The sequence below is a fragment of the Balaenoptera musculus genome, chromosome 9 (genome assembly GCF_009873245.2).
Source record: "Balaenoptera musculus isolate JJ_BM4_2016_0621 chromosome 9, mBalMus1.pri.v3, whole genome shotgun sequence".
NCBI classification, from domain to species: domain Eukaryota; kingdom Metazoa; phylum Chordata; class Mammalia; order Artiodactyla; family Balaenopteridae; genus Balaenoptera; species Balaenoptera musculus.
Genome location: NC_045793.1, coordinates 94,852,647 through 94,876,560, shown reverse-complemented (window position 1 = coordinate 94,876,560; position 23,914 = coordinate 94,852,647). Strand labels below are relative to the sequence as shown.

Below are 23,914 nucleotides of genomic sequence, written 5' to 3'. Positions count from 1 at the left end.
CACTGTTTAGCACACTGCTTTGCACACAGTTGGCACTCATGAAATATTTGATCACGAATGAATTCTGAATCTTCAGGTCTCAGACAACAAACTGAGCTCCATTTCAATACTATAAAGCCTAGTCTAAAGGTAACATCAACATTGTTTAGGGAATCTTCTTTTCTCCATATTTAAAGGCTTCATTTTTTAGAGTAGTTTTAGGTTTACAGTAGAATTGAGAGGAAAACAGAGTTCCCAGGTACCCCAACTCCCACATATGCATAGTCTCCCCCATTATCAACATCTGCCACCAGAGTCCCACTGCTGCAACTGAAGAACTGACAATGACACATCATCATCATAACCATCTAAGGCATCTTCTTTTCCAAGTCCAAGTTTCTCAGACTCTGAAAAAATACAGTCCTTATTTAATTGTACTTCCAATATAGTTTGTATATACTTCTCTGAGCCGCCTCTATACCTTGCAGCCACCACTATCTGTGTGAGAATTTTCTAATTTAAATAAACCCTAGATGCATTCATAAACTTTTTCGGGATAAAAGTTAACTTTTTCAATGACACGATGGCATTGTGTGCCTTGGGTCAGAGGATCCCAGAGTACAGAATGGCATCATGCTTTAGCCTGTGTCTGCCTCTGCATACGGGTGTCCCCACAGAGTCAGGTCCTGGCTTCCCCCTGCTTTAGTGACAATTTGAGGATAAGTAAAATGGAGCTCCATGGGACTAGGAACTGAATCTTATCCTGGGGAAAGCTCTTTAAAACAGATTTCACAATCCAAGATGGCTAGGAGTAGGGCTTAGAATGGGATATGTCAGTCCAGTTGCCGTTCAATAAATACCATTCCCCAACATGCCCGCACACATCTATATATTAACGTAGCTGACTTCCTGTAACCTGGGGCGTACTTCTTCACAGTGCTCGTTCACTGGTCACATATAGCTTGATTAATACCAGAATTAGAGTTGATGAGAGGTTCAGTCCCAGCTTTCTGGCTGACAAGGTATAAAACAAAGAATGAATAGCTATAATGATTAAGTTCCCATTAACTCTGACAATGTATTTTTTTCGGTAGGCTGTTTCAAATATGGCTTGGACCTTAGGACTTCTACTTTCTATACTGAATCTCTACTCTGGGACTAATAGACACGACATATGTCGTATGTAGGTGTACACAGGCATACCTACATCCTACATTCTCCTGGGCTTCATAGCTACCCAGGATCACCAGAATACACTGCTGCTGGTATGAGTACATCTGCTCCACTTCCAGGAGCTGGCATCATACTACATGTTCTGACAAACAGTTTGGATACAGATCAAACTCTTCAGCATGGCATAAAGTATTCCATAAAACGACTCTTGGGTTCTCCATTTACACCTCCTACCATATCTCATCCACACTCTATGCTCCAGCCATAACACACCACCTGCCCTTCTCGCATTCCCCCAGGCAGTTTTCACATCTTCCATTTCCTTGCTTGGTTGTTGCTTCTGCCTGAAATACCTTCCCTTTCAACTATGGCATTTTCCATAAAACATCTAATCATCTTAAAAAACTAATCAATAAAAATTGCCTTCATTTTAAACACTTTATATGCGCTATCTTCTCTCACTGAAATATTAAAAAAAGATGAGGTCAGAATCATTAAAACCTCTATTTTATAGAGGAGCAAGCTGAGGCATATGAGGGTTGAGTAATGCCCAAAGTCATCCAGTGAGTAAGTGGCAGAGCCCAAATAAAAGTCAGGTCTGCTTATCTAACAATATAAACTGCATACACTTTGTTTTCAGTTTGGTAGGAGTTTTCTATCTTATCCTTTGCCCATTTTTGTCATGTTTCTAAATTAAATTCATAATTTATTTGTGGGAAAAAAAAAAAGTCAGGTCTGTCGCAACTGGAAAGACCATGTTCATAACCATGACATTCTCCCCTCTCCAAAGCATTCTACAGTTCTACAGTACAAGCCTTGGGGAATCTTCTAAAAATCCAGATATCCTTAACTCCATACTGACTTGTGTTACCAGAATCCCTGATGCTAGAGCTCCAGGAACTAGATTTTGGAAAAGTTCCCCAGGTGACTCTAACGCACATCCTGTTTGAGAACCACTGCCTGATGATATAAAAGGGCTTACAACAACTATTGACACCTAGTGTACCACTAAGAAACTGGATAGCTTCTGAAACCAATTGTGAAAATTTAACCATTTTTCATAAAAGTTAAATGAGACATATCTATTTTGCAAAAATGAGAATCTGTAGAGAAGTATTTCCAAGAGTAACTGCATTCTGGTAACATTTTAATTACATTTTATAAATTAGCAAAAATCTGTTTTCTAAAGAAAAATGAATTTAAATTATCTTTCATTTAAATTCTTGACAAGGGATCAACTACAGTTGTGTGAAAAAGATCTGAACATTTGATTGCGTGTGTTGCTGTCTTAGTGGTCCTCAGGCATCAGAAATAAAATCTCAACTATGATGCAGAAATATCAATAATAGTTCAGGCTTCATACTACTCAGAGTCTCACGTCCCTGAACAGCAAAGAGAGAATTATTATGATCAGTCAATTTGAAATGCGAGAAAAACAAATGCAATGGCATATAAGAGCCCTCTGATATTTTGATAAGCATTGTTTTTAAATGATGGACACCTGAGAAGCAATAAAACTTGAAATTTTATTTTGCATGTTCTATAGAGGACTCCCCTTTGACACTTCACACTTTCATTTTTTTAATGCAAGGCTCTTTACCTTTGTATTTATATAATGTGAGGTATTTGAAATAAAATTTCTGTGTTTTTTTTTTTACTTTTTATTTTGAAATAATTTTAGGTGGACAGAAAAGTTGCAAAGCACGGTTCTCAAATACTCATCACCCGTCTTCTGCTATTAACATATAAAATGTTAATAGCAGATGTTTGGTTATCAAAACCAAAAAATTAAAATCGAAACAATATCACTAACTAATCTAGAGACTTGGAATTTTGACAAGTGTCACACTAATGCCCTTTTCTCTGGACCAGGATATAATCTAGGATCCCACATTGCAAATAAATGTCATATTTTTTTAGCATTCTCCAATCTAGGACAGTTCCTCAGTCTTTGTCTTGCATAACCTTGACACTTTTGAAGAGCACTGGTCAGGCATTTTATAGAACTTCTCAATTTGAGTTGGTCAGATATTTTCCCACAATTAGATTTGGGGCAAGAAAGCGATGCTATGCTTCATAACGAAAGATTCATGATGTTGTCAGATCTTATTACTGGTGCTACTAACTTGAACCACTTGGTTAAGCTGATGTCAGTAAGGGTTCCCCACTGTGAAGTTCCTAGTTTTTCTTTGTAACTGAGAAGATAAAGAGATACATTGAGATTATACAAATATCCTCTTGTCCACCATAGTTTTAGCACCCTTCAACAGTTCTTTGTTGCAATAATTATTACTGTGATGTTTACCTAAAGATAATTTCCTATTTCCCTCATTCTTTTATGTTTATTAGTTGAAATTCTACAATCTAAAGAGTTCTTTGCATTCTTCCACATTTACTGACTGATTCAATTGTTTATTTATATCAGTATGGAGTCATGGATATTTATTTTATTCTGTGGATTATAGTCCATTACTATAATTATCTTATATTTGCTTTGTTATTCAAATCGTCCTGCGTTGGCTACTGGGGCCTCTCTGAAGTCGGCTCCTTTGTATTAATGCCTTTGCCACACGTTCCCATCATTTTCTGGGCACTTCCTTACTTCCTAGCACCACAGGAGGTCCCAGCTTTGTATTATATTTGCCGTGAAAATTGGTGAATGATTTAGTACTGCTCAGAAACAAGAAAACAGACTCTTTTTTAAAAAAACTTTTGCCCCGTCTCCCTGACCATTGCAAGCTCTGATACCTTACTCCTCTTTCTGAGAATTGTGTTTTCCTTCAGACTCCAAAACACTGCACTTGCCAGAGAATGCTGAATAAGTGCTAGTTAACTGTCAAATGACAAACATAGAAAATTGACATTTAAGGACAACCTAACCGCTCATTCCCGTAGGTCAGAAGACGTTCTTTCTTTCCTTGCAGCAGGAAACACTTTAACAAAAAAGTAAACAAAATCCCAATATATGAAGAATTCAAAAGCAATAATGTATTAGTCTAAATATATTCATATAAATGTTCAAAACTATAACATCTGCTTACCCGACAATCAGTATAAAAGTTGGAGTCCACTGTAGTTCCAGTTATTTATTAACCTCTTCATTCAATTTATTTCTATATTTTGTTTTGATTAGACATTTCCTGAAAATTCTAATTTGCATGAAAAAGTAGTTGCAAAGTACATGAACTTTTTGAGTTACTTCAACTTAACAATTGTGTTAGGATTCTCTTCAAGAAAGATAATCTAGAAACCTTTTTTTTAAATATTAAGAAATGTTTGCTTTACAGTTGAAATGTTCAGGTTCCAGGTACTATGAAGCAATAACTATACTCTACATTGTCTCCCACTGAATGCAGCTATAAAACCTGGACAGAATAAATGAAGCAGCTTTTTAAGGACTCAGAAGTCAACAGCAGCAGATAGAGAGGGGAAGAACAGAATTCAAATACCACCATATAAGTGGAAAGTTTATCAGTTTTTTTTTACTGTTGTATCCCCAGGTCTGAACCCATCACACAGGAAACAACTGAGCATGGAGACGTTGCTATAGATACATGATTGTGCACCCCTGGCCAAATTCATACACTGAAACCTAGTCCTCCAGTGGGATAGTATTTGGAGATGGAGTCCTGGGGAGGTGATTAGTTCAAGAGAATGGAGCCCTCAAGAATGGGATTAACATCCTTCTCAAAGAGACCTCAGAGAGCTCCCTCACCCCTTCCACCATGAGAGGATCAAGTGAAAGAAATGGCCGCCTATGAACCAAGAAGTGGGTTCTCATCAGATAGTGAATATGCCAGTGCCTTGACCTTGGGTTTCCCAGCTTCCAGAAATGTCACAAATAAATTTCTGTTGTTTATTAGTAACCCTGTCAATGGTATTTTTGTTACAGCAGCCAGAATGAAAATAGGTGCAGACAAAGAAGGCTCCAGGAGAAGCCTCTTAGTTCTGGCTCAAGGAATAGGAAAGGGAATGCGTAACACTCAAAGAGAGTGTGGAAATCTCCTGATTTTTTCTTTCTTTTATCCATTTCCCTACCCCAGCTCTCAGGCAGTGCTGAGGTGACAGTGGTAGCAGCAGCTTTGACTAGAAGAGGCAATGGGAACCAGCAAAAGCCAAAATCCAAAGAAAGGGGAACGTCCCATTAAGTTTGATGGAACAGCAGTTTCAAAAAAGTGGAGTTAAATCCACTGTTCTTTTCCTATCTCTGTCCGGCTGCCACCTGGCCCCAAAGACAGGAGCAGTTACGGAAGTGCACAGGAGAACAGGATAACTGAAGCCATAGCGTTCTGGCCAGAAGACCAAAAAGAGGCACCCCAGGCAACTGGAAATTACCAAGGAGGTCATGAGAAAGGAACTCGGGAATATAACTGCATAAGGCTGTTTATGAATTCCTGGGCGTACGCACATACTGAATTCAACAAACCACACTTTGAGAACTGAACTAACAGATACAACACCACCCAGATCTCAGGCTGGCTATTAGGTGGTGAATACACATCACAGATTTGGATAGCTCTACAGAAGTTTGGAAAACTGAAGTGACATTAGAACCAGGGCCCACAGAAAGCTAATCAGAACATGTAGCCTGAGCCCAATCACCCTGAAACCACCAAGTGTGATATTTTGACTCAGTGGCTTATGCCTGCCCAGGAGTGATCACTAGGTAAAAGATAAAAACAAGTGGAACCAATCTGAGCTGGGACATCAGAAGCTGTGCACTGCAGATAAAAAAGACTTCACAGAATTAGCACAGCTAAATCACTGTTGTTTGACCTAGTAAGCAACAAACAAAACAACCTCTGGGGTAGGGGGATCTAAAATGTCCAGATATCAACCAAAAGTTATGACACATGCAAAGAAACAGTAAACTGTGTCCAATACACAGCAAGAAAGAGCTGGCAATAGAAACTGCCTTTGAAGAGGCCCAGATGGTGGACTTAGCAGAAAAAAACTTCAAAGCAACTATTATAAACATGATTGAAGAACAAAAGGAAACCATGCTTAAAGAATTAAAGGAAGATATGAAGACAATGTCTCATCAAAGAGATAATATCAATAAAGAGACAGAAATATTCAAATTATCAAAAGGAATCAAATGGATATTATGGAGTTGAAAAGTACAATAACTGAAATGAAAAATTCACTTGAGGGGCTCAACCATATATTTGAATTATCAGAAGAAAGAATCGGCAAACTCAAACTCAGAGGTAGACTAATAGAAATTATTCAATCTGAATTTCAGAAAGAAAAAATAATTAAGAAAACTAAACAAAGTTTCAGAGAAATGTGAGACACCATTAAGTGCACCAACATACACATAATTGGGGTACCAGAAGAAGAAAAAGATGAAAAAATCAAAGAAATAATAACTTAAAACTTTACAAATTTTATGAAAAACATTAATCTACCATCCAAGAAGCTCAATGAACTCTAAGTAGGATAAATGTAAAGAGACCAACACACACCCAGACACATCATACTCAAAATGTTCAAAGACAAAGAGAAAATCCTGAAAAGAGCAAAAGAAAAATGACATCACATAAAGGGAACCCAATAAGATTAACATATAACATCTCATCAGACACCATGGGAATTAGAAGGCAGTCAAGCAACATACTCAAAATGCTGAAAGTAAAAACTATCAAACAAGAATATTGTATCCAGCAAAACTATCTTTCACAAATGAAGGCAAACTAAAGATAATCCCAGATAAACAAAAGCTGAGAGAATCTGTTGGTAGCAGACTTACATTACACTGAACACCAAAGAAAATTCTTTAGGATGAAAGTAAATGACTCATACAGCACTACGAATCCACACACTGACACACATAAAGCATACCAATTAGATAATCATGTAGTTCTGAAGAACCTAGGGGTAGGACAGGAATAAATACACAGACGTAGAGAATGGACTTGAGGACATGGGGAGGGTGAAGGGTAAGCTGGCACGAAGTGAGAGAGTGGCATGGACATATATACACTCCCAAACGTAAAACAGATAGCTAGTGGGAAGCAGCCGCATAGCACAGGGAGATCAGCTCAGTGCTTTGTGTCCACCTAGAGGGGTGGGATAGGGAGGGTCGGAGGGAGACACAAGAAGGAGGGGATATCGGGATATATGTATACGTATAGCTGATTCACTCTTTTATACTAACACACCATTGGAAAGCAATTATACTCCAATAAAGATGTTAAAAAAAAAATTCAATCAAAAAGCAGATATTTGCAAATTGGATTTAAAAAAACCAGGACCCAACTATATACTATCTATGTGAGAGATACTTTAGATTCAAACATGCAAACAGGCTGAAAATAAAAGGATGGAAAAGATGTACAATGCAAACCACAACCATAAAAGAGAATGGGTGGTTATATTAAAAAAAATATATATATATATATATATATATATATAAATATCAGAAATATCAGAAAATATATATTAAAACAAAATATGTTATAGAAGAGAGAGACATGATGATAAAAGGGACAATCCATCAGGAAGGTATAATAATGATAAGCGTATATGCACATAATAACAGAGCCCGAAAATACATGAAGCAAAAACTGACTGAAAGGTTAGGCAGACAACGCAACAGTAAGAAGTGGAGAAGTCAGCACCCAACTTTCTATAATGGATATAATGACTAGGCAGAAGGTCAGCAAGGAAATACAAGAGTTAAACAATGGTATAAACAAGACCTAATAGACATCTACAGAATACTTCAACAAAATATACATTCTTCTTAAGAACACATGGAACATTCTGCAGATAGATTCTATGCTAGGGCATAACATAAGCCTCCATAAATTTGAAGAAGTTGAAATCACACAAAGTACGTTTTTCAAACACAGTGAATACAATTAGAAATCAAACTTAGAAAGTTTGAGAAATTCACACAAATATGAAAATTAATCAAGACACTCAAATAATCAAACTTCTGAAATTAACCTTTCTTTAATGGTCAATGGATTTTGAACAAGAGTGCCAAGAAAATTCAATGGGAAAAGAATAATCTTTTCAACAAATGATGCTGGGACAATGAGATAAATTCATACATACACACACACACACACACTCACTCGAAATGGATCACAGACCTGAATATAAGACTTAAAAATTGTAAAACTCTTATAAGAAAATATAGATGTAAATATTCATGTCCTTAGATTAGTCAGTGGTTTCTTAGTACAACACCTAAAGCACACTGACAAAAATAAAAGAGATAAATTGCAAATTCAGGGTGCATTTTTAACTGCTGAGTTCTCAAAGAATGTAGAACTCCATTCCAAGCTCCCTTTAGGCGACAAATACACCATTTTGTATCTATTCCTCCTTCATTATTAATCATTTTAGAAAAGTCCTTAAAATATCAATAGTGCTCAGCCCTTGTCAATCATCGTTCATGTTCAGTACTACCAAGAGTACAACTAGAATGTTTCTAATGTATGTAAATAACTACAATAAATGATACTTAAAAGTATCTTTATGGGCAAAGGGAGTCAAAAAGTACAAACTTCCAGCTATAAAATAAATAAGTCATGGAGATGTAATGTACAGCATGGGGACTATAGTTAATAAGCTGTATATTTGAAAGTTGCTAAGAAAGTAGATCTTAAAAGCTCTCATCATAAGAAAAAAAAATTTTTTTAACTATGGATGGTGATGGATTTTAAATTGATTTATTGTGGTGATCATTTCACGCAATACACAAATATCTAATCATTACGTTGTACATTTGAAACTAAAATAATGTTATATGCCAATTACACCTCAATAAAAAAGTATTTTCATTTGAATACATATGTGAAATCATAGCATTCCGTATTGGCATCTGTTTTAACTATTTAAAAATAACAAGAATTCATTTTAAATTTCCACTTAAGAAACTATTTAAGCTATGGGGATATTTAAACCCTTTTTTTTCCCGATTACAAAGTAACATACGATTGTTTTAAAGAGAATAGTTGTACAAAATTGAGATCATACAATATACACAATTTTGTATGCTGCATTTTTATTTTTATAAATGAACACTTTCCATGTCATTCCTCAAAACCATGAGATAAAGGCAATATGTTGTTCCACTGTATTGATAAACTTCAAATTATTTAATGTATACTTCTATGAAAAATGGGCAAAGGACTTGAATAGACATTTTTCCAAAGTATACATACAAATGGCCAACAGGTACATGAAAAAGTACACAACATCACTAATCATCAGACAAATGCAAATCAAAACCACAGTGAGATATCACTTCACACCTGTTAGGATGTCTATCATGAAAAAGACAAGAGAGAACAAATGCTGACATGGATGTGGAGAAAAGGGAACCCTGTGCTCTGTTGGTGGGAAGGTACATTTGTACAGCCACTATGGAGAACAGTACGGAAGCTCCTCACTGTGATTTTTATTGGCACTTTCCTGAGATTACTCTTTCTTGATTTCTATTTTTTACTCATCAAAATAATAAATTATGTCTTTGGCTTGAAAGTTCAAGGCTTGGTAAAAGTCAATGCTTATACTATGAATCTCTACTCTGAAATAGGAGATAAGTGGAGCCTGATGAATAAACTGTGAGAAAGAGGAGAGACAGACAGAGAAAATAACTTTTGCCAAAAATAAAAAAAAAAGTCTTCAGACTGTCTCAGATCACAAATATCTTCAAAATTACTGAATAAAGTTGAAACCCTCCATTAAATTCCTCTTAATCATTGAGAAGGAATTTATTCGTAATATGATAAGCTAATTACAAAGAGTATTTAAAAGGATAAAGAGTTCTTTGGTAAATTTCATGATTAAGACATTTTGCAAGTCTTTGTCAGATTTTAAGCTTTTTTTAAATTAAATAAGAGAATCTCATGATGCTTTATACCTATCATTTCTTGCTACTAAAAATACCCAGAGCATTTTTGTGTAACTCTTCTGTGACACTGGACACTTTCTACCTTAAACTGGACTCTGCAACCTCCCTGAATGCTTAATAGTTTCATCTTTGTCCTATTGCTTCACTGTTTTCCATCATTCCTCCCCTGGCCAAATACCTAATACAAGACCATACAGAACTTCCCTGGTGGCACAGTGGTTAAGAATCCACCTACCAATGCAGGGGACAGGGTTCGATCCCTGGTCCGGGAAGATCCCACATGCTGTGGAGCAACTAAGCCTGTGCACCACAACTACTGAGCCTGCGCTCTAGAGCCCACAAGCCACAACTACTGAGCCCGTGCACCACAACTACTGAATCCTGCACACTCTACAGCCCACGTGCCACAACTACTGAGCCCACGTGCTGCAACTACTGAAGCCCGCGGGCCTAGAGCCCGTGCTCTGCAACAAGAGAAGCCACCGCAATGAGAAGCCCGCGCACCGCAAAGAAGAGTAGCCCCCGCTCGCCGCAACTAGAGAAAGCCTGCGTGCAGCAACAAGACCCATCGCAGCCAAAAATTTAAAAAATTAAAAGACCATACATATATAGCAGGCCAGCAATTACTGTTTGCTGAACAAATGACTGAGTGACTGACTGAATGAAAAAGTGACTACAGTCTCCTCTGCCCTGAACCATGCCTTTCATGAAAATATCAAAAAGAGAGGCTTTTTTTCTTTAACATAAATTCTATTATCTTTTTTCCATCAATGTCAATCAGGTAATGTCCAAGGCATTCCAGTTAGATATTTAAATATGTAAGTGTGATAGCTTAAAAAACCCGATGCATCCAAATTTCCTAGGTATACATAAAGAATGAACATAAAATGCCAGTAATGTAATACTAAGACCTTAACTTTTATTTGACATTTCAGTAGGTTTCCTCTTACATGATAATGCGTGAGGTTTTTTTGTATTACGATTCTTTTCAACCCAACAAAATAAAATTGGATATTACTGTCTTGTATTTTATATTTTAATATAAAATTGAATCCTTAAACTTTCAATTTCTATTTCATTTAATCACTTACATATGAAATAGATTATTTTTTCCAAAACTGAATATATTATACCCAGGTATCACAAAACAAAATGTCTGAATTTGTTCACTATCTGAAATGTGTCATATATACTCAGAGATATACATAAATTTTATTTTTGTATCTCTTTTGTCTACTAGGAATTATTTCCAGACATACTGTTTTACCCCAGATCTTCATCAACTGTTTTCCAGTTACAGGGAGCACTGTATGTATGTATTTCCCAGCAGTATTAGAAACAAGGATATAATTTTGCTTGATTTGTATAACCCTCCCAGGGCTATGCAACTGCATTTCAATAAATATTAACTAATGTCATTCAAAAGGCAATCTTTAAAATGCATCAGTAGTGCATGTGTGTATGTGTGTGTATGTGTGTGCACGTGTAAGGTAGAAAGGGCTTGAAAAATAGCTCTGTATTTTGGGGAGCTTCTGACACTTACTATATGAATCCTGAAGGCTTTTTTCCCCCAGATGCTCAGATATTTTGCCAAAATGTGCTAAAACAAAGTCACTTGGAGAATATGAGCTAGCCTAGAGATTAATAAAGCCTCCAACTTCACAGACTTCCACAAATAATGATATGAAAACAACAGATAATTTTAAGCTATCAAATATTTCAAGACTTCACTCTGTTTCTATGACATATTTATCCCATACGAAAGATTGGCTACAGGAGTTATAATGGCCTTCTGGGACAGGAAGAATAAGGTTTCTGTAGAAAATGTTAAATTAATCTTGATGGTGATGCAAAGTTAAGGAAGGGCTGTTAAGGGCTGGCTTGCTGCCACAGGGTGGGGTTTTATTTTGGTATCCTTTTAGAGCCTGCAGGTGTTTGGCACCAGTTAAAATCAGGGCCAGCTGTGATATTTCAGTTCTGATATTTCCCTCCCAATAGTTCTCAGAAGTGATGCTTCAGGGTGATGTCTTACACCTGATGGATTCAACTTGTGTGGTATAAATGCGAAGACTCTGTTAAATAACACCAGTTTTGCGACACCCTTTGCCCTCTCTTCCCCACCCACAGGTCATGGCATCAAGGAGAAAGATAAACATTAATCAGAGGTTCAGTCATTCATATACACATATATTTTTTAATTGAGCAGTTCATTCAAAAATGGTGATACAGTAGAACCGCCAAATTTACGGTCTTGAGCAAAATAGAAAAAGCAGGATAGCACATTCTCTTTTGATTCTCATGGTAGATAATGATGCTTTCAAACCCTCTCAGTGGTGAGATCCATACCTATCTTTGCAGGAATTTGAATAGTTTCTATTAAAAGCTGCATTTTCTTTTAAGTTTGTTTGGGTTGGAAAACCTCAAACCACAATGTATTTCATGCACATGTTCCCAAGGGTATGTTAAATAGGACCATACTGAGGTCATCTAGTAAGTTTTTTAAACTTTTTAAGAATTCCTTTAATGTACTACACAATCTTGGCCTGATTAAAAGAAGATATTTTAAGAAAGCACTTGGAAACATGACTATTAAAATCTATATGCAGATAATCTATATTATACTTCTACAATGCACAGAGTTTTCCACAGATAATATATCATTGAGGGAGAAAAAACAATAAAACTACCACTAAAAGGGTTTTGGATCAAAATTTCTCAGAGATATCAGTAAATACAGACCAAAATCTCCTGTAGTATTCCTGATTGACTTAACAGTGGATGCCTGCAGGATCATTTTAACTGTGCAAAGGTCTGCAGCACATAATCAGAGGATAAAAGGTAGACACCCTTGCATCCATCCAAGAAAAAAAGAATCATTTGTTGTTTCAGTTGAGTCAAAAAGGCAAGTTTTCTCGGAACATGAGACTATGAGGAAATTATTTTGGTTAGGAACAGCTTCGACCATCAAGCAAAGTTTTGTTGTCCGCCACGTTCAAGCCACAGATGAAACATAAATGGGCCACTTGATAAGCAGGTACACAGAAAATTCTCTTCTGCTCTTTGATGCTTCTAATCTTTTTCTTTCTTTCTTTTTTTGGTTAGACATACCCCTTTTCACTTCATCAGAGTCTCACTTCCTGCGCCATGTTCCAGGCCTTGTATTTCACCCAAATCAATTTTCAGTTGAACTAGCAGCTGTGCTGGCACGGCGCACATGGAGAGCTGGGCCACGGGCGCCAGCGGTGCGGTCCCACATCTGAACAGAAGCGGCCGGTTCCATGTACCCAGGGCCAAGAAACTCCACAGCTCGTCAGGGGAAAAACAAGGGAGGACACCTTGAACGGAAATCATACTTTTACGGAAAACAAAAAGGTTTTCAGTCATCAGAAAAATTACTGAAGGGCTGAGAACTTCTTGGCACAAAATTTGCAGACGGATTTTCTTAAAAGGATATTAGTTAGACCTTGATTTTCAGCTAATGATCCCCATCCCCGCACCTACACTGGATTTGCCTCTATCCACTAAATAATAAGTAAAAGAAAGTGGTTTTTAATAAAAATATAACCATAAAGGGCACCATAACCAGAGCTACTACCATTCACTAAACTTTTACCATCTAGCAATCCCTATGTGCCTTTGATAAACATTGTCACATTTAACACTTACAAATATAGAGAAAAGATTCTATTTCATCACTTTACCATTGAGGAAACCAAAACCTAGAAAACTTATAAAACTGCCCAACACTTTTGACTCCATGGTCTTACTACTGTATCATGCTTTAGTCTCTGAAGCTTTCCAACCAAAGGCTTCTCAGCCAGCTCTACAGATAGAGTCTGTCAGTCCCACACAGGGGGACACAGTAGCCACTTGATCATTTGGAAACCTATACTTTACAGAGTTAACCAACTCACTCATCCACTGATTCATGCATCAATGAAATTTTATTGGGTACCTGCTACTTAAGTCAACTTAGAATTTATTTTTCAGAAAGGAAAAGAATTACTAAATTCATGATAAATCCCTAGCACCTGGAACATAGTAAATACAGTAAAAAGTTTGTTAAATGAACTTTCAGAGTAGTTCTTTTTTAGATGTCATCTTAAGGTACTTTTTAAAAATAATTTATTTTATACAAATTTTTTTTAACTCCCTGATTTTTTCAGCTTCTACATTCCTTTCAAAATACATAATGATAGGGAATTCCTTCTAAAAGAGCCAAACACTTCCAGGCATAGGGGAAAGACGGTGCCCTTACCTCTTGTGCCAAACAGTCCTACGTACAATTGTCATAGTCATCTTTGCTTATTTTTACTTTTTTCAACTTTTTATTTTATATTGGAATACAGTTGATTAACAATGTTGTGTTACTTTCAGATGTAAAACAAAGTGATTCAATTATACATATACATGTATCTATTCCTTTTCAAATTCTTTTCCTGATTAGGTTGTTACAGAATATTGAGCAGAGTTCCCTGTGCCATACAGTAGGTCCCTGTACTAATATTACATTGCTCTCTAGTCTTTCTAAAAATCCAGATAATTTTATACACCCATTTTGGTGTTTAAATTCCAAAGAAGAATGAAATGGTATATAAAAGAGACCAACTCTACGCTATTGTCAATAACTATCACTGTATGATTAAGAATTTTTGATGTTAGAATTGTAACAATTAGAATCTACTTTTTGGTGGATAAGAAGGCAGTTTTCAAAGACTTTTGGGGTAGTAGGAAAAGTTGGTATCCTGACTTAGAATATCACTATTCTTCATTTGAAAAATTGTTTAAGAACTAAAATAAGCCATAGACCAATAATAGAAACTTCCTGCAGGTCCAAAAGAGTTGAGATACAAAAATTAAAGTAATTAAAGTGAGCTACAAGGGAAAATTGGGAATGAAAATCCTAATTCCCGATATTCAATCCGAAACAGCCCATAAAGTGAACAATTTTAAGGGTGGGACCTTGGATCCTTGTTTATCAAAGCCTAAAAAATAAGTAACACGAATATATCTAATAATTTTTAAAATAACATTCTTTGCTTTGGTGCCTTTATTCCTGATGAAACACAGGTGGAGCCAACAGAAATGCTGATGGAAAAACTCTCAGGAATTCTCTCTAGAGAAACGTGCCCTCAAATTGAGTTAAACAGGAAGTCCTACACACCTTGGTTCTACTTTTAAGCCGGAAAATAATGGTGAAACCTACCCATTCCCCTACAACAGCTTAAAGACAAAGCTTGAAGTGAGAAAACTGGCCCTCTGGTCTATTACATTCCGGGTGCACACACTGCTACCTCATCACAAGGAGTCACCAGCATTAATCACTGATGTAGTGGAGACCCTTTCACAAAGACTCAGTCCATACAAGTGGGCCACCTTTTCTCCAATTCTTATTGACCATTCTTTCATTAGGAACAAAGTGTTGCCATACTCACAATCTTGACGGAAAAATATAGCACAGAGTAGAATTCCTGCCTTCATTCATCTTTTTTTCTCCAGTAAATATTGTAATCATTGAATTGAACACAGTTCAATTATCCTTTAAACAGATATTCATGTAACATGAAGGTACCAAAGTTAGAGTTAGGTCAGTTTTCTCCCTTAAAAAAGTATATTCCATTTTCAACAATTCATTTCAAAGAAAAATCTACCACTATAAAAAATGAAAAGAATAAAGAGAAAAACTATAATTTTGAAATGACGGAAGCTGACAGATACATGAATAATCACAGTGAAAGTTTCATAGAAAAAGGGAGTTCCTCTACATTGTGGGATTAATATGTGAATCTGAGAAATGGTAAATTGCTTGCAGTGATACTGATTAAAGGAATAAAATCAAAACTTATCATTTTGACATTATCTCAAAATAATCATTTGAACAATGTTATAGAAGAAGTATTTTTTCAGATGATCCTTATCTCTGTACCCCAAGAAGGAGTCTGTAAGCAATGTACAGCACAAATCTCTATTCAAGTACATTTATTCTTCACGAATAATGCACATTAATCAAAGCATATAAAAGCCTCTCATCAGCAGAATTAATGATGACTTGCTTTGTACATTTTAAGACAGCCGTACGACGAGAGGGGGACTACCGCTGTGAAGGTCCTCCCATTTCTTTCCGCAGAGAATCATCTCTGAGTGCCTGACCCCAACCTTTCAATTGTCTATATTTCTATTTTTCAGGAAAAACAAATGCCCCGACCTTGGATACTTTATGGCTGGCTGCTGAAGAAATATGTTCGATCAGACACATATAAAAGTATGACTGTAGGCTGCCAGTGCTAAATTCTGATTATTTTTATTTCAGACCCACACTTTAACGTAAGAGTAAAAAATCATGTGATGTGACTTAAGCTCAAGATCGATGGCTAATGTACACTTATATGAATCAGTCTGGATAGAAAAGAGAGGCAAATTCTTGTGTTTTTAACCGAAACATACTAAAAATTTCAAAAAACAAACCTGGGGTTCTGCAAACACATTCTTCATGTTGTTAATTGGGCCATACGGGACTCCACTGCCTTCAAAGAGGTGTAACCACTTGCTGGTCATTTCTTCTTCAAACCTAGGAAGAGACCAAAAAAAGATGCACTTTTATACTCTAAAGAATGTAACACAACCTGTTTTCTCATATGGCCGTCTTTGAAAGCAACTGATAATGACAAAAACATGTTTCTTTAACTTTCCTTGTGCCTAGTTTTGAGAGAATGTTGCCAATATGAAACAACTTGAGTTGCCCTGTAAGTGATAAGAATAGCCACTCCCATCCCCTTGTTTGCAAATTCACCATTAGAGTTGAAATTCCTCCTATTTCTGACCCTATGAACTTTTTGACAGAGAGACCCTTGGAGAAGAGAGATTATGTAGAAAATGGTACTAACTGAGCTTCAAATGTGGTATTGAGCACTTGATGAATTTAATAATGATAATATAATGTTACTGAAGTTTTGAGCGTAACGTCATTGTGCAGTGTTTTGTAGGTCTCAGGCAATAGTACATGAGGTTAAGATAGACACAGATACGCCAAATTATTCCTCAAAACAAAAAATAAACTAATGAAGTGGTTTTAAAAGAAACTGTATGGTTTACCTCCATTACTCTTAAAGCACACCAGAATTAACAGCCACAACCACTGGCCTAAAAAAAACCTTAATTACTTACTTGTACTATGGTTTACTAATTAGAATAAATGCAGACATGTAAAGACTAATACCTCAATTTAGCCAACAACCCTCAAATTCATCCAAGTCCTTTACCTCTGTTTTATTTTTACTATAATTTAAAATTGGACTTCACAGACACAAAAGCTTATTTGATTTCCCTTCTTTTTTCTATTAGGTCTTAAGGAAAGGAGACCTAATTCATTAATGAGATTTACTGTTTTTTTAGTTCTCTGTTAAGACAGTGAGCATAGAAACAAAATCTTGGATCCTCAAAGACAAATCAACACCCATAGTTTGTAATTTATGAAGAATTTGACAACTGCTAATTGTTAAAATAGCAAACTATTTTTAGTTAAGTAATAATCTAGGTTAAAAGAAATTTTTAAAAAGCGTTAACTATAGTAAATTATTGGCAGCAAGTAAAATGCTTCACTAATATGGGAGGGCTAGTGGAAGTATAGTAGAAATAGTTAATATTCATGGGCTTCTATTCAGCTCTCTCAGACATAGCTAGAATTAATTTCAGATCAGCAGATTCTATGGGAATTTATGTCAGAGAAATGCACTTTTTCCACTATTTAAAATAAAGATTAAAAAGTGTCAATACTTTGAGAACACTTCTCTAATTGCCATCTAATAGATAAAAAGAAAAGAGAAGTTTGAATTAACATACTCTCTAAAAGACAGACTACTATATGAACAACTATGTTCAGTCATATAAATTTTTTACATAAGAATCTGATAAAAATTTTTAATGAAGGTAGTATTACATTTCACTAGGAATATAATTAATCCTATTCACACATCCACTTATTCTACAACCATCTAAGGAGCGCCTACTCTACACCAGGCATTGATTTTTGTCTTTAAAAATAATGTCTTCCCTTTTCTTTCCATTATGATAAAGATTTTTCATTATACACATTAATTATGGCCCACTAATGTTAACTACCTCTATTTAGTACACAATAAAAATACTTCACTTCTAAATATTGAAAAACACTCTTTCATGGGAACACCACTATGCAGGAGTATATGTTTTGAATTAGTCAATTCTTTGCATCTACATTTTCTTTTCAATGACTATTAAAGTCATCTCCTGGCCAAGACTTGCTAAGATATATATATAGATATATATCACCAGAATGATATACGTTGAAAGAATAAAAGAGGTACCTTGAACCCGGAGCCTTTTCAATCAGGGTGTTAATTATTTAAGTTTTCATAAACAGAATGTTATAATGGTTACTCTGATGAATTTTCAAGACATAAATTTATCACCACTAGACTCACCCAAGTGGCCTGAAAGATCCGCACAGAAAACGCATGTCAATATCTAAACAAACCCATAGCTGCAGGCTTGCCAACAGAAAACTCAGGGGGATAGTTGAAGTTTTAGTATTTATATAAGCTTTTCACCACTGGGCAAAAGAGAGGGATTTATTTCATGTTATGGAAAACAACGGATGCACTTTGGATATGAGACTGGGGAGAGAGGCAGCGTCTGGAGCTGCAGTTGTGACCACTGTTTGTGTATTTGAGTGGGTGTGGGCGTGGAAGTGTTCACAAATGCCTTAAACTCAATCAGTCAGAGAGGAACATCACTGCATTCCCTTACTCCCAGAGGACGCATCCATCATTTTCTTCTGAAAATCTATCTCTTGATCTAAATCTGATGTAGAATCCTTTCCTTTATCTATGCAAGAAAAGCTGTAAGTGCTTGTTTTTATGAACCACAAAAATTCTGCTTAAAAAAAAAAATGGAAAGAGCTGGCTTAACTCACTCAGGGCAACACAATCCTGAAGATAAGACAAGAAGGGTGTCCTTGGATCCAGTGTGGTGAGCCTCGAAACTAGGGCCTCCTCTGGGAAGTTCCTTGGAGACTCATAAAACAATTCAGACTTAATTATAAACTTATTAAATCAACCCATATATTTAATTCCAGATTTTTGTTGAATTCACTTGATGCCGAATGGTTATTATTAATCAGATTACATTATTTAGGCAGATGAAACACTGCTGCTTAAAGATAGACTTGAGTTTCAATTTCTTAACATAAAAACTTAACGTAGAAAATGAACCAAAAATTCTTCTCTTTTGAGAATGGATTAAAGTTGCAGCCAAATCCAAGGCCAGAGAGCAACTAATAAGAGATCCATGCCATGAAGGTGGGAGTTGGAAATAACTGTAACATTAATGATGAATAAATGCTGGTCATTAATTGTTTGATCTATATTTTGTAGATTTTATCCTCACAAGCACATTATAAGGTAAGTATTATCCTCCTCTGACCAATAGGAAACTCAGGTTTGGAGAAATTAACTTGCTCAAATTCATATAGCTTCCCCCACCCCAACTTTTTTGAGGTACGATTGACAAATACAAATCATACGTATTTAATTTGTACAACATGATTTTTTAAGGTGAGCAATGTGATGATTTAACATACGTATACACTGTGAAATGATTACCACTATCACAGTTACCATTTGTGTGTGTGTGGTGAGAACACTTAGGAACTACTCTCAGCAAATTTTAAGTATTTGATACAGTATTATTACCTATAATCACAATACTGTACATTCGATTCTCAGAACTTTTCATCTTATAGCTGAAAGTTTGCACCCTTTGACCAACATCTCCCAATCTCCCGCACACCCTAGCCCCTGGCAACCACCGTTCTACACTCTTGTTCTATGAGTTTTACTTTTTTTAGATTCCACACATAAGTGAGATCATGCATTATCTGTATTCCTGTGTCTGGCTTATTTCGCTTAGCACTAAGATGCTTCTTCACTTTTATCCTATATACCTCATGATATATCTCTTTACATTAATACTCACTCATTCATTCCTGATGCTTTTAGCAAGAGTTTTTTTTTGTGCCAGTCACGGGGATTACAACGATAAAAAAAGACAGTCATCGTATTCAGAGATCATATAGTCTAATGGAGAACAGAGCTATTGAAATTTATGAATTACAATGCAGGATGCTGAGACAAAAATATGAATGAACAACTTCCAGTTGAAGCACCAAAGAGAGAGACCTGCACTGGGCCTGGGGAGTCAGGAAAGCGTTCAAAAATGAGGTGACATTTGAGCCAGGTGTTGAAGGATGAGTTAGAATTTTCCACGTGAAAGGTGGGAAGAAGGATCTTCCAGGCAGAAAAAGCAATGTGTACAAAGACTCAATCTGGAAAGAATCTGAAATCTCCTGTGCCTTGAGCGGCAAAAGAGGAAATGGAAAAGGGAGGTTAGAACCAGAGTGTGAGGCATCTGGTGAGCTATGCTAAGGATATTGGATTTCCACTGGCAATGAGGAACCCAGAGAGGTCTTTCAGTAGGGGGCTGACATAATCAGCATTGATACAGAGAAGGGAAGGATATCGATGAGACTAGAGAAGAAGAAACCTGACAGGAGGCACCATGCTGTCTCCCTCTGATGCTTCTTAAACCTGCCTCTCCATCAATATCTTCCATATTACTGTCAACCAGAAATAAGTTTTCGTTTGAAAAAATAAGTTTTCCAGGCATTCTTACCCCTTTTTGTTACTATCCTATTTATGTTTCCAATCTATCATTACTGCTTGAGCCTCTGATATATGACTTGGCCACCAACACCTTTTCTTACCCAGTCTCCAAGGGTCTCCAGTGACCGCTTGTCAGACCCAATATTCTGTTCACAGTCCTAATCCTACCTGCTTTCTGTGCAGTATTTGACGCTGTTGACTATCTTATCTTTAGGTCCTATGATACCTTCTTGGATTTTTAATACCTCTTTGGCCATTTCTGTATTTTTTTAATTAATTCTTTTACCTTTTCCTTCCAGTCCCAATATTCTTCATTTTCTTCTATGAACTTAAGTAATCCCGTCATCTCTATGCAGATGATACCCAAATCTATTATTTCTAGCCCTGACCTTTCCTCAGTTCCCCTTTTCTAGTTACCATAGAATATTTCCACTCAGATGTAGTATCATCCCCATGGATGATTAAAATTTCCATTTGCCCCATAAACCTAATATTCTGCCTTGCCTGAACTCAAACCCTCAGCTAAATCTGGAACTCCTTCTTCTCATCATTTATCATTTATACATAATTGCCCTGTAGAATCAACGTTTCAAAAGTTAAGTTTTATTCCTCTATTCCCACTATTACTATCACAGTTCAAGCCCTTGATTCGTCACACATGGACTATGGCAATAGTTGATTAAAAACTTACTGCCTCCAATTTTCCCCCTTTCCATAAATCACTCATTGTAGATATGTCTCAAATCTGTCCAACAATTTCCTTCCCCAAGATCATTACTTTCTCTCACACTAGAGAAACAGACGATTTCTTGACTGTTATAGCCCCATAACTTAAAATATAGTTGGCACTCAGTATTTGCTAAGTGAATGAATATACGACTATTTGGGAAGAATAAGAGGGTCTTGTTTGTTTGCCTGGTGCGCAGCAAGCCAAACGCTGAGACGATGGGGTTTGCAGCAGAGAAAGGGTTTATTCCTGAGGCATCCAAGTCAGGAGACGGGAAAAGTCTCAAATCTGTCTCCCCGAAGGCGAGGGGCTGGGGATATTTATAGGATAAAAACTGAGGCAGGGGGAGCATGGAGAAAGGTAATTTGAGATAAGAAAAGGGAGAGGCAATCGTTGCTCTGTGCAGATGCAACCAAGCCACAGGTTTCTTCATGGGAGACATGCTCAAAAAACAGCAGCATTAGCATGCTGTGAGGGTGGAGATTCTGGCCCTCAGACTTCAAAAGGTCACCAAATGGACATCTGCACATGCCCAGATGGAGGGTGGGAGGTCTTAACCAGTCTTAATCATCTCAAGCTCAAACTGGACACAGCTGACTCCAAGTTCCTAAAAAACAACTTGGGCAAACATCCTATTGCCCAGGCTGTGTGACCCTTGGAGGACATACAAGCTTTTATAAAAACAATCAAAGCAAGCCTAACCAGTGAAGGCAGGTCACAATTCACCATTTATCAATGGCTAACTGATAACTACCCTCGGTTTCATCTCAATCACATTAGCTTGAATTAGTGGGGTGGAGTATCTTCTCCTAAAACCTTGCTGAGACTAGGTTTATTCAGATACTGAGGTTGGGAGAAGGAAGACAGTTTGAGGCCATCAGCTTTGAATGTAATATCACAGCACCTCCTCTTCCTTCTTCTACACTGGTCTCTAAATTCTGTATAGAAGTATGTCTTATGGAAAATAGATTTCTAGTTCCCAAAGACCAATTTACAAGTAAATGCTTCAGACATAATGTTTCGATTTAGGGACTTCCTATGATCCAGAGAATCATAAGATCCCAGGAATTCAAAGGATCTTAAAAATCATCTATTGTTTTCTATGATCCTACAAAGTCATCATATCATGTGTATTGAAAAGATTTCTAGTAATAGGGACCATACTGGCAGTTCAGTTACTGGAAGTATTCAAACACAAGAAGTGTGCTACAAGAGAACAGGCATGAGATGTGGATAGATTTGGGATTGAGTCACAGCCCCAGCACCTCCTATCTATATGACCTTAATAAAAATATCAATTAAAAACGTTCACAATTTTTTCAAATCAAAGCAAACATTTATTAAACATTTACCAATTGCAAGGCTCTGTGCTAAGCAGTTTACACACATTATTTCATTTAATTCTCGTAACAATCCTGTTAGGTAGGCACCATTATCATGCTCATGTTAAAGATGAGCAAACCAAGGTTTAGAGAGTTTAAGTAGCCTTTTTAACTCGAATCAACATGAAGTAGTCAAGCTAGAAGACTATCCTGAGTCCAAAGGTTAATCACCACTTTCTACTGCCTGACCCTGGGCAGCAGAGTACAGGCGAGCAGATCAGACAAAGAAAGTGTTGTGAGTGATCTGCTGCTGAAGACCTGTCCGACAAAGGGCTTGAAAAGGCAGTATGGCATCTTGGTGCTACTGTTAACTGAGAGCCTTTTATAGTATGTACTGGACACCACAAGAAATACTTGGCGTATATTATTTCTTGTCCTCGTAATCCCATGAGGTGAGGTTTACGATCCTCATGATTGAGGAAACTAGGGCACAGAGAAGTTGAGCAGAAGTGTACAGATCAGAAGGTTCAAAGCCACAAGCTGGTGAGGTCCTGAACTGGTCTTTGTCTGTGCTCCTTCCGTAGGGTAGACCCATTAAATGTCAGCGTCAATCCAGTCAAATCTAGCACACGGTGCCACCCTTAGGCCACTGGCAATTCAGCTACTGTTTGCCCCAGAGCTGGGGGAGGAAGGGAGGTTAACTCTCTACTCGGTGAGTTGTCTGGGTTCCAACTATTCGTGACTTCCTTCCCACCAACAACTGATCAACCCTATGGTCTGATAAGGTCTCCTAATATTGGCCACCATTTTTTAATCTCATCCTTTCAAGAATTCTATGAGAAAGGACTCATTATTCTTATTTCGAAGATGAAAAAATTGAGACTCACACTCAAGTCCACATTTCAGGCTCAGAGCTCATCTCACTATAATACACTGTTGCCATTTATAAAAGATAATCAACAAATAAATCAATAAATAAAATTTATTGAAAAGACAAGCCTGATTTTTAATCCTAAACTCACCTAACTTTGTGACCATGAGTAAATTGTCTAACTTCTCTGAGCTCCAATTTTCTCTTCTGTTCTAAGGAAATTATAATCAGTTGTAAATTGCTTAGCACATCACCTAGCATGTAGTAAGTACT

General features: G+C 36.7%; 1 protein-coding gene across 3 annotated transcripts in view; it reads right to left on the bottom strand.

Moving 5' to 3' along the window:
* The window catches only part of SUGCT (succinyl-CoA:glutarate-CoA transferase), a 781,582-nt gene that overhangs the window by 471,155 nt on the left and 286,513 nt on the right, over positions 1-23,914 (bottom strand). For 2 of the 3 annotated variants that reach the window (XM_036863201.1, XM_036863202.1), the window contains exon 12: positions 16,490-16,592. In XM_036863201.1, the coding sequence (XP_036719096.1) occupies positions 16,490-16,592 (103 nt within the window). Of the gene's footprint in view, positions 1-11,985; positions 13,360-16,489; positions 16,593-23,914 lie in introns of those variants that run through there. The other variant, XM_036863203.1, reaches the window with a different exon arrangement.